Source organism: Anticarsia gemmatalis, chromosome 17, assembly GCF_050436995.1.
Source record: "Anticarsia gemmatalis isolate Benzon Research Colony breed Stoneville strain chromosome 17, ilAntGemm2 primary, whole genome shotgun sequence".
In the NCBI taxonomy this organism is placed as follows: domain Eukaryota; kingdom Metazoa; phylum Arthropoda; class Insecta; order Lepidoptera; family Erebidae; genus Anticarsia; species Anticarsia gemmatalis.
In genome coordinates, this window is record NC_134761.1 from 5,519,025 (window position 1) to 5,531,893 (window position 12,869).

The 12,869-nt window shown below is 33.9% G+C and overlaps 1 protein-coding gene and 1 non-coding gene across 3 annotated transcripts in view; one reads left to right on the top strand and one right to left on the bottom strand.

The window, feature by feature from the left end:
* LOC142979815 (uncharacterized) overlaps positions 1 to 12,869 on the top strand; it is a 76,824-nt gene that overhangs the window by 56,287 nt on the left and 7,668 nt on the right. For both annotated transcript variants that reach the window (XM_076125002.1, XM_076125003.1), the window contains exons 2-5: positions 8,990 to 9,241; positions 9,643 to 9,795; positions 10,656 to 10,766; positions 12,598 to 12,731. In XM_076125002.1, the coding sequence (XP_075981117.1) occupies positions 9,073 to 9,241; positions 9,643 to 9,795; positions 10,656 to 10,766; positions 12,598 to 12,731 (567 nt within the window). In that variant the 5' untranslated portion in view covers positions 8,990 to 9,072. The remainder of the gene's footprint in view (positions 1 to 8,989; positions 9,242 to 9,642; positions 9,796 to 10,655; positions 10,767 to 12,597; positions 12,732 to 12,869) is intronic.
* Positions 10,859 to 10,930, bottom strand: TRNAE-CUC (transfer RNA glutamic acid (anticodon CUC)). Its single transcript has one exon. It is a non-coding gene; the product is annotated as a tRNA-Glu (tRNA).

The window sequence follows — 12,869 nt, forward strand, 5'->3', positions numbered from 1 at the left end:
TCCCGTTAAAGTGTTAAGCACCGAGCTCATCAGTAACCAAATCACTATTAGCGATCATAAGATAATACACATTATAAGTAGTCGAAATAATTTAATTAAGTACTCAACAAAAAACCGTTATAAAAGTCTTAATATTTTGAAGTGCCGACAATTTCGGCCACACCCTCTCCTCAATTTGGACGTCCATAACTTGTAGCGATTAGTGATTTATAAACCATTAACATTCATTATTAAAAATTACCCATTCATTTAATTAGACATGTATTTATAATCCTACTTTTTAGTAATTAATAATTCAGAACCTACTAGGCCATTTATTTATTTTTGTGTTGCTAAAAACTCGATGTTATCTAAGTGGAAATTAAAAGATGAAAGTTCGTGAATGTAATAAAATGTTTAATTACTATGCAATCTGTTGCCCACGAAGTAACCGAAAATTCTATAAAAGTAAATTTAGAGGGCGTCGAAGTGATTTCTCTCTGAGAAATATGATTAATGGGTTTGGAAGGCCTCCCGCTGTGCCCACGAGTTATCGTATTAGATTGTTCAAACATGAATAAAGATATGTAAGGGCTTCCTATGGGTCATTTGTTAAACCGAACCGCTTGCGATTAAGAAAAGATAAAATACAATACGTTAACACCGCAAACTAAAAATAAACTTAAAGAATGTGATGAAATTCCACCGCATACGAATGCTCTCCTTAGAAGCTTATAGCTAGATTATTTGACAAAATGCCTCTTATTACCCAAGACAAACATTTTGAAAGGCAAAACGTTGTAGTGATATACTTCAATACACCCCTACCTACTCGTTCCGCTACAGCAGGCGTAAAGTTTAAAAACCTGCAATAATTTCAAATAAAAACAGTATCTACATTTTATTCGCGTGTCAAATCGGAATAAACTTCAATCAAGAATTACGACTTCGGAAGCTGAAATAACATGTCACCTCATTTACTCAAGCCCTAAAAAACTTTAAACATGTGTAACAAGACCTTCGTAAAGAAATGCGTAACTTTGATCTACTTTCTTCCAATATTATGTCACAAGTAGCGTTGCTATACCGTCTCTGACTTAACTGGAGCAAGTTTTCGACGAAACTCGATCAACTCGTTACCTACTACACGTAATATGAACTTAATGAGTTCAAATGAAAGTATTTTTTGTTCCACACTTCTATAAAAAGCGTACTTGCATATTTCATCAGTTTTTTTGCTTATGTAATGTTATGGGTTCATATTAATGGTTCATATTAAGTATGTACATTATAAATTGATTAGAAATCGAACACATGTACGCTTAAAAATGAGTTTATATGAAGATCGTGACATAAATGATGTTTATGTTTGATCATATCATAATATTGGATCATTATTCAGTGATTTCGACACTGCATAAACTGGCATCTCTTACTTATTAAACGGGTGCAATGAAACGTTTATAAAGGTAACCACTATAGTTTGTAAAAAACATGACAGGTGCAAGAAATGTAGAATTCCCTAGGGAGAGCAAACATGAATGCAAAAAAGGTTTGCTCTTTTATTTTATTTTATCCTATACTCATTGGTCAACCTAGTGTCAAAGTTGTTCAAGCCGTCCGAAATTCCTTTGACGACTGTTCTTCCTAGACACCCACTGGGACCGACTTTTAACGTGCCTTCCGAAGCATGAACACACTAGTAGGTAATCAAAATAAAAAACAAAAACAACCGGGAAAGGCTAAAGCTCATAGTAGATTCCTACTCCCCGAGGTGATATCACGATCGGCTAATACAGTTGTTGAAGGCACGTATCGAACCTTTGATATTATCTTAACCAAAGGTCAAACGGCAGCAGCGCGGTGTAAATATCAGTCATCTGCTATATCTGATTATACTCCCAGTTTGAAGCCGTTGAGGAAATTATATGATAATAGATACATTATTTTCTTGAGCCGTTGTGGGCCGTTGACTGGGTTAAATAGTATTTATGTAGAGTTTTAAGACATTCTCATCATCCACCGAATTATTCAAATTGTTATTGGTAACTGGTGATAATTGAGTCTTTGATAGTAAGTCTGTCACATAAATCCAAAAGTTCATAATTTCGAATGTTTTATATGCATGAAGAGCGTTATCTTAGCAGCTGCGTAATGTGTTTTCAATCCTTCAAAATAAGAGTCGAATGCATTGATTTTTATATTCTTTTAGTTTTATCTTTTGCATATAACAGTATTTTCACATTAGGCCTGGTTCACAATCATTCAAGTCGTGTGTCATCCACTAACTTAAAAAGGCTTTTGTATATCCATGAATTATCTTCAAATAACTATGTTTCCTTATATGGATAAACTCATCTATGCAATTAAAACATCGTCGTTTCCTGACATTTTTACATAACTATACGGTCAAAACTTAAAAATGTATTGGGGTAATATTATATTATGGTTTTATATAAAACTAAAATTACCATTTTATGACAAAGATGTGTTTTACGCAACATTTATGAAAATCCATATTAAACTTGCGTAACTGATTCGTTTAGCACAAAACGCGGAAACATTATGAAGCTGAGCTACTAAACATTAATCATAAGTTTATGTCATTATATATTACATAATGTTAATGTAATATACTTGAAAATGGCCAGGAAACTGTCTACACTTTTACAAGAAGTGATGGACAGAGGTATTATGCATTCCCATTAAATTATTTTAGTATCAGTAATGTAACTACTTACTTTGTTTGACCATAACACTAGCATAGAAAATGAGTGAAATTATAAATTAATATATTCTGAAAATAGCTGCATATTTATAATTGAACAATAAACAGAATATCGATACAAAAGGCCAAGCCATTTTCCATTGAAGCGAGTCGGTTGCCATAATGAGAATGCCATAACCTAAACCAAGAAAATTATATAAAATTACTAGCGGACCCAACAGACGTTGTCCTGTCTAATGAATTAAAAATTAATTAAAAAAACAATGTCCAGCGGACAAAATTGTAAACCTAAACCATTCTCAGATACCCTTGAACACACACAAAAAATTTCATCAAAATCCGTCCAGTCGTTTAAGAGAAGTTCAGTGACATACACACTTACAGAAGAATTATACATATAAAGATTACCACTTAAAATGTCTAATAAAATATTTTAACGCTTTTAAAACATAAAATCTTATATTTTAAATGTAAAAATCTAAAATAACCTTTTTAATCATAAGAAATAGGCGTGAACTTCGTAAAATCTCAATAATATGTAAAACAATCTCATTCTCGTGTACTAGTTCCCAGCAATAAAACTGAATCGTGTTACAACATATAATAAACGACACACATAATAACCTGGTAATATTGGAGACATGTTTACTTTCATTTTCATACAAAATCTGATCACCTTGCAAACTTTAAGATCGAATGAAGACCCACTCACTTGAAAGCGCGCGCTTACAGGGACGATTGTGTAAGTTCATTGTCCTTTTGACAAGATTTGGTTTTTAAATATTCGGATCGGAATTTTTGTTTCGAAATTTATATTTTTGCGATTTAATGGCTTTCAGCTTCAATGCATAGGTGCCCACTACAGGTATTTTATTTAAAAAAAAGAACAACTAATTTCAACTCAGGGTTTTTTTTACAAATTACAAATCTGTTCATAAAATTACAAAAAAGTGAGATATTTAGAAAATAAAATTAATGAGAAGTTTTTCAGGGGAATATTTTCATGCTGACTTTCTTGCAATATTTCTCGTTTTCGAAATAAACTATCTCAAGTTTGAGTCTTCATTATTCTTAGTTGCGTGCCTCAGTAACAAGCATCTATTGTTTTGAAGCCGTTAGTTTTAAATATATCATATATTATAATTATTTCCTAAATAATGCGGACTTGACAATAGATGATTAAAGATAAAAATGGATGGTTAGATAACAACGACGAAGTATTTGCTGGGAACATACGAAAAAAAAATGAATTAATGAATAGGTAAGCCACGGCAAACTACATTCAAACAAATAAGACTGGAGGAAATTTAGTATTAAGCAACTCTTCCTTACAAGTATCATATTATTATTTTAAACGTTCGCTTTGATTCACACGTTTTAAGCTGACAAATCTATACTAATATTATAAAGCTGAAGAGTTTGTTTGTTTGTTTGAACGCGCTAATCTCGGGAACTACTGGTCCGATTTGAAAAATTCTTTGCGTGGTAGATAGCCCATTTATCGAGGAAGGCTATAGGCATATATATTATCACGCTACGACCAATAGGAGTAGAGTACCAGTGAAAAATGTTACAAAAACGGGGAAAATTATGATTCTCTTATTCTCTTATATGACGCAAGCGAAGTTGCGCGGGTCAGCTAGTAAATTATAAGCGTTAAAAGAATGTAATAATGTGTCAGTTAAGATGTTGCGATTCTGAAATCTCTAACACTGGCCACACACGATCGCGTTTGCTTTAAATCCGATTCACACGCGGAAATATAGAATGCATTTAATCTAAACGCGGGAATTGTCTTTGAAAAAATGGAAGTTGCATTTTCACAACACAGCTCTTGACTGTAATGTCCTAGATAAAATAAAACTGTATTGTTAGAGCCCCACTAGCTTCAATTCTGGTGTAACAATCAATTGTGTAATGTCCATCCTTCCGTATTACATCTCTATCGTCTCAATTTGTGTATGTTGTGTGCTTCTAATACATACTATACAAAGTTCTAAACGCGAAGCGACCGAAAAAATACATGATTTTTCAAATTTATTTTCTGCTACAGTTCAAAATGCGAGCACAGAACACGTGTTCATATCTTCACTCGTATTTATTATTCCCTTTGTTATTTTTTTTTTGCGAGAGGATGGAGTTATTTCTGGATAAAACAGCCTATGTTTGACTCCTGGTCTACAACTGTAAAAGCGTAACCAGACAGATTTTTATTATTGAGTATAAATTCTTCGATAGATAGAGATCATTCTACTTTCTTGAAAGAATTTTCTTGAGAATTAAAAGTTTAAGATATTTTCTCCTACAAACAAACCGATTCGTATTATGTTACTTAATATATGTAGATATATAGTTTCTACTAAATACATATTCTCTCACTGATGTGTCATTCATTAGAGAAAGCTACGATTAGGATGACGCGATCTCGGATTTTAGGAATCGCGTTTCTGTTTTAATGTGGACGAGTTGATTTTATAGTAAGTATTTTAATAAATATAAAAGATATCTTAACCGACTGATTTCATAACATTATAGTTCTGTAAGCTACCTGAAAATTGGCTCCTCTGGCTATTACATATGTAATCGACAATGCAATTACAGCTGTTATTTATTGATCCGTACGTTTATGAAATAAAACAATACATCAATAAAACAGAAACATGACAGGCTTTTCATCGTGAATTGGCTTTAACCTCCGCAAAAAAAAGCTATCAATTGCGAGGCATGCGAATTTCCTAACGGTCTCCTATTCGTAGAACATACAAATGAAACAAGCATAAGTATTAAGCAGGTAATTATTTTTTATTATTCATATCGACTCACCACGACCTTTACTTTGCTTGCCGTTACTCGTTCCGTTTCGATTATGGCAATGTCTATGTCTTTTATCGCTTAGAAAACTTAAAAAAGTTAATAATATTCTTTCTATTATACTAAAATGGTAGCTAACAGTGTCGAATGTCGGATTGTGATGGCGATCGACCGCTGCTATGAGAGATGACGATCGGTCATTTGACGTCTATAAAACATCGAATGAATGCCGATACTATGAAAAATATCGGTAGCTTGGTACTTTTAATTAAGTGTTTTATTATACCTGGTCGTTTCGTTTATTGGGATATCGTAGACTAATTTGGTGTGGGTAGGTATGTGGGATATGGGAGTATATATTTTTAGAAACACGATCGCAGACGGTGATCGTTTAATTACTTATTGTAAAAAAGAAACTTCGCTCTATCAAATTCTGGCGAAAGTTTAACACGTTAAACTCTCGTAAATCCTTGAAGATGATTGCTTTGAACATTTATGAAATAGAAAAGTATTATCTAAATTTTTGTAGGTACAGTAAATCAATCAAAATACTGACGAATAAAATTAAATTCAAATCCTCCTTAATAGCTGTACTGAATAGATGTACCTAAACAACAAAGAAGGGTGTACAAGTGTATGTGCTAAATGTAAATATCTGTGTTATTGGAGCGGGAGGTCTCACCATTCTACATGTTCCTTAGAGTACGTTGCGACCCAGCCCTTACGCCTCGAGCCTTACCATTCAGCCATCAATACCTGAATCAATGGTTAACGCAAACTACAGTCTCTTAGGATGCTTAACGGGAAATACCGCCTCATTACCATCCCAGATGATAAATAAGTACCAATTTTTCATTCACGAGACACCAATTTTCATACTAATCGTGGGATACCTTCCGTCAACGTTCAACATCTGCAGCTTAGAAATCTTTAATCATAATAACTCATCTCATCAAAGTTTTGTGATAATCAATTTGTAAGCAGGTCACAACTTTGGAGATATTCCGCCGGCTTTAATATTCGGATGATGTATTTTCAATTTTTCTAAAGCCATAAATTATTAAGTTTTATATGAGAACTTCGGAAATTTAAGTCATTCATTATGTTTTACGTAGCTCACAGTTAAAGATGCATGTTGCCGGTTAGAATATTTATAGTTTTGTGGATGCGCGTGCATTTTGAATTCCGAGGTCGGCTCGAGCCACAGACTAATTATTTTCAAGTTTTCTATATCATATAAAACCGGTATACTCTCGTTTTTTAACTGCGTGAAACTTATCTAGTCGTGGTGTCAATATGTAGGTATGGTAACGGGCCCAACTGGCTTATTGATTGTGCACCGGTGCCCGCGCGTGGCCTCTGACCGTCGACGAAATAAATAAGATTTTTTTTTATAATTATTTAATGATCTGTTGTGAACTCTCACTGCCGCAGTTCACCGACGGCTCTTTCATAAACAAATTAATGGTGCTTTGCTACAAGATGTTCAATTTACCGTAGCTAATCATTATGTACGTACTTGCTATCAATTAAGGGATTTGTCTTTAAATTGATTGATTGTAAAGTTAGATATGTTTTATGGTCGAACTTTATGAACATCATTAAAGTAAAGTTCAGAAAGTTCAACTAGGTACTTACCTGACAACTACAATAAGCTTGGATGATTTCCACGATTCATGAAGTGGAGATCGTTTGCCTTTGCCATATACAGACCACATTTATGACTTATAACTTATTAAAACTTGAAAGCAATAAATATAAAACAATTAGCAAAGAACACGAGCCATTACAACGCACTACCGGAAAGCCCTAAGCCATTGTATAAATCACGTATGTTTATGCAAATGATCAGAAGTCGAATCGATTAACGAAACAATAAAGCTAACAGCGTGCAATAAGTCAACCTTTTGTGACTCTATAAATTTTGTCTATGGGCCGATTTAAAATAGCCTATGGGTAGGGCTGCCATCTTTAACATCTGCCAACTGAAGTGCGAAAAACATAGATTTCGGAGCTTTTTATCCGGAATTGCAAAAGTATTTTTGTTTAAGTTTAGTACAAAATTAAGTTCGTCTCTAGTACACAACAGACATCTGCATCACTAGCTACGTTAATTTATCTTTCTATTCAGCCCAGGTTTACTCATTGTAGAGTATAGACCTCCCCATTAGTACCTTATATTTTACGATCGCTTGTCTACTACTCTAATATACCTATGTGTGTAAATGATTGTAAACACTGAACAGAACAAACCGCAGCTGAAAGCAGAAAAAGCCCAGACGTTCTCTAAGGTCTATCTACGGGCTAAGACAGTTCCGAGATAGCCTAACAGCCCTACTTGGCCGAAAAGCCCAAAAAATAACACAACACGGACATTTAACCTCAGCGACCTTTCGAACGATTGATAAAGAGACAATTCAAATTTCACACCTACACGAGAGATTAAAGCGTTAACATCTCTATCGATCCAATGATAGGTTAAGATTGACTGATGGTATTTTAATTCCCCATTATGATAAGGTTACAGTTCAAAGTTATTTAAAGAATAAGTAATTGTTTTAAACGACTCGCTTTTGTGAAGAATGCAATTAAGAATACATTATTGAAAAATTTCGTAGGTGGGTGATGGATTTTCTTTATGAAATGGCGTGTGTATTGATTGCTGCTTATTATAAGCTTATATGTATTGACTATTGAGTATTAAAAGTTATTATAGAACGTATAATTAATAACCGTTAGTAATAAGTACTTAGAGACAATTAAAAAGTATGTATATCTATTGTACCGACGAATATCAGAAGATTTTCAGTGCGACTGAAAAAACGTTAAACATTTTAACACGGTTTTCATCTATCCGGATACTAACTACACAAATTAGGTGGAAAACATAAACAGCCAGTTTAAATTATTGTAAAGCCGCAACTGTAACGTATCAATTTATATTTATACACATTAATTTATATCCACTGTTTATAGAGTCGCAGCTCTACACAATGTTTTCACTACCGGTAGAATTTTATTGGAATGGTTTAATGGACTGTTTAATAGGTCTGCCTAAAAAGGATATCTCTTTCAAGTAGGTTAATATTAAATGGAAAGTTATGTAGTTATTTATGTAGATATGTAGTAAAAGTATCAATTTATTCTCAACTGCTAGATGTGGGTAAAAGTGGATTTTAGCGAAAACTGTAATTTCGGTGTCGTGTAACAGGTTTTATTTAATTTCCGAGTTCATATGAATAATTAATATTTGGATAGTACGATTTCGAAAGCGCCTAATATTCGGTCGTGATATTTTCTCTCATGTATAAATTTATCTTTGGAGACATTAATCATGAATATTTTTGTATTAAATCAGTATAATGTTACGATTTTTAATAAATTCTATTTTTATTTGTGAAGGTCGCATAATTAAGTATACATTATAACACTTTTCTATTTTATTTATAATCTCTCTTTTTATTTTTTCAGATGACGAGGGAATCCGTTGCGCGAGGAATGGGAGAAAAAAATAAAATAAATTCAAGTAATGCCATCTGGCGGTTATCTACAAAATGACAAATAAAGCTTATCTTAGAATTGGTACATTATATACGCGCGAGATGGCGCGACTGCTGATTGTGATTATGGCCGCCGGTATAGCGGGAGCTTCGGGTACCATGGAAGAGGTGGCGCTGGCGAACGTAACGAGATATGCGAATGGAGATTATTTCTCACTTATCGGTAAGAAGATTACTTGTTTTATGTATCAATCTATTGATCGCATACTTTTAGTACTTAATCTTTATTTCATTAATGGCCTTGTAGAGCTCTATCGGGGCTCAATTAGCTACCTACCCATTATTATATTGTTTTTATGTTTGTCCTCTTTATCTTCATAATTTAGTTTAGTCTCAAACCAAAAAGCCGGGCACTGAGCATCACCAATCATATACCTACGCATAATCAAAGACTAGTATAAAAATTCTCAAAACGATAATCGCAGAAGAAAATGGCTCTACACATCTAAGACCTAGCTACAACTGTATGTATGTTGCCGAAACGTTATGCTATCTAAGGAGTCCATTAAAAGACCGATCAACGTACTATGACAGTTCTTAACACCTTATATTTTCTATTTCAAGGTTCGGACTGCGGCCCCACTCGGTGCATGGAACTGACTCACGGCACGGCTCTGGCTGCCATCGGTGCCGATGACACTGGGTGTCGGTGCCAGTGCCGGAGGGACACGCCAGCTTTCCGCGAGGACCAGGGAGGGTGTGTCAATCATATTGATGGTTAGTATTTGAGTTCTGCGTTCTATAGCTCGCAAAATTCTTGCAAGTAGAGACAGTTTAGTGTATGAGTTTAGTGAGGACTTTTACAAAATTTATACAACTGATACAAAGTTTCGTTTAACTGATATAAGCCTGCCGTGACATCTTTAAACAAAATGAATAAGAATATTATTTAGTATTACGTACTAAAAGAATATTTACAATATAAACAACAGGGTATTTCTTCAGTTTTTACATCCAAAACCATGCTACACATCTAATGGTTTAATCATTCCAGTCTTAGTTTCATACCTTTAATGAATGATCCATATCGTAAAATAAGTGACTGTTAAATCTTGAACCATGTAACCTATAACTGGTTATGATTGACGTCTAAGACTAGCGATAATTGGAAGAAATTTACAGGAAATAAACACTCTAGAACAATAGAAAGGTGAACATTGACAATGAACAGAGGGCAGGAGAAATGAATGATTTAACTGTATTCCATCTCACTAACAATTATTACATACATAAATAAATGCGTAGGTACTATTGGATTATGAAGGGTTGAATAAAATTTTATTCAAATAGGTTCCTAGCTCCTTTCCGTTATGTTACAAGTACAAGGGCTTTTATTTTGATGACGATGACATGTATAAACAACTGACAGTTGAAAAATCATACTCACTCCAATATCAAACCAAACATTGCCAATTTTTAACAGTAACTATTATTAAATTTGTAGATGAACACTCTACATAAGGCTCTACCTTGTTATTATGAAGACTCTACCTTGATAGACATGCTCCATTAGCTACGCATAATTTTTAGGTGTTTTTTTAACTATAAAATGAAGTTTTCTTAATCTTTTTTTTCAGAATGTTTGATGGCCAGCTTCGGGCGTGGAGCGACAAAACCACAAATACCATTTGTCTACCTCCCCCTCAAAGGACAAATTATATATCCGTCTAAAGAAATAATTTTCACTGGTAAGAAATATTTTAATCGAAAATTTAAAAATTTTTCATTATTGCGTTGGAATAAAAGAAAAAGTCACCATAATGTTTCCCGGTCAAAATTATTCCGATACCGGGAATCGAACCCGAGCCTCCTGGGTGAGAGCCAGGTATCCTAGCCACTAGACCATATCGGATAGTGAGAGATGGGACGAATTTTATGTATGTACTTTACTTTTAAATAGTAAATAAAAGCTTATTCATATATGTACTATCGAACCAACTGAATCATGACCCATTTTGCCGATAATTCGCTTGACACTGTCAAAACAGTAAGAATTTCATCTCTATTGTCAAAGTTGCACTTAGGACATTTTAAACATGCATACGACTGTGTTATGATGTATTACGACTACAGACAACTTTGACCTTTGTTATTACAGTACGTAGATACGATTTCGATAAATCACTCTTAATTTGAATCTAGAATGTAAATAGTCGAAACTCTTTTCACTACGAAAAAACCTATTTGTGTCAAATATCAAATAGCACGTCATTGAGAAATTGTGAAACGATTAGGGTAACCACTATAGTCATTGCCCATCATACAGTGATTGCCAATGTTAAGGAATAATACGTTTATTTTAATTTCTAAAGTAACCAGTTCAAATTAATTGCGATATTTGTCACTTTTAGAATATTGGTAACATTTTAATTTATAGAACTCATGTCCGACAGGTGTGTAGTTCGAAAAGAAAAATTAAGTTTGTTGCAATATTTGTTAAGGATAACACATTTGAATTAACAGTATTCGCTAGTATTTCTTGTTTTTAAGTGTTTTATATTGATTTAGTATAAAGTAATTGAAACAAAGGACTGATGTTCTTTTAGAAAGCATATTTAAGTTGCGTTTATAATAGAGTTTATGTCAATGTTTTACTAAATAAAGATACTATTGACTAAAATTGTGTATCAATTCCTTAACTGGGTAATAACTATGCTGGTTACCCTATATTATTTAAATTTTTATAGTTACATTATTTCCTATGATGGCCGAATAAACCATGTCCTGAGTGGGTATCGAACCCATTCCTGACGCGTCGCAGTCGTAACATCAACCCACTACGCCACGGAGCCTGTTGAAAACGGTAGCAAAGCATTATTGTATTGGCGCACAAAGATTTGTCGCAATAATGACAGATAACAAATTCATTACCAAGGAAACGTAGGTTCAAGCCAATTTCGACCTACGCGTATACAGGGTGTCCCAAAACTCAACGATAATCCGAGACAGGATGAAAGGCCAAGTCATACCGGTTCTAGGAAAAATAAAAAAAAAATTCCATATCACTTAGTTAAGCAATAATAGACACTTTTCAAAAAAGTTGAAATTCCACACCCTTGGTCGCATTTTCAAGTCCTGTGATCACCAATGTCACAATTTCGCTGTGTTTTTTTCAATTTCGTGATCTTCATTAAATGTGCTATTAATCGTAAAACAAATTAATGCACAAAACATTGTTAATTTAATAAAAAACGTTAAGTTTTAGTGAGTCATGGTTCACAAAAATATCGTTAGTTAACTTTGACGCTTCATATTGAAAAAAAATGTACTACACTACCCTTGGCAAGTTATTTCAAAAGTTATTATTACTACTGGTTATTATACGGAAAGCGAGACGTCATGATTGGATTATTGGACTAAATGTTTTTTTCTCTATGTATCCATTGATATATAGGGACCGATGAAATGGTTTAATGGAAACCTTTGTCCAAAATTGGGACAGTAGTTAGCCGGTTGTCGGTGGTCGATAGTTGAAAAGAGATGAGTTCTATTGTAAATAACTGGTGATTTGTTCCTCAGATGTGGATGATGCGATCTGCGCCGTGACGAGCGCGCAGTACCTGTCCCCATCAGGGTGGGTGACGCTGCGCGACCTCATCGACAACGACGTCCCCTTCGGACTGTACCGAGATGAAGGCAGCACTTTCTTGCAGGTAATATTAGATGATAGCCATATTGATGTACAATAAATACCTACATACGTGGAGTGGAAATCATAATGGTTTTATGGGTATCATAATATGTTAAAAAACTGATCCTTAAATCATTTAATAACTAGTTGAGCGTTATAA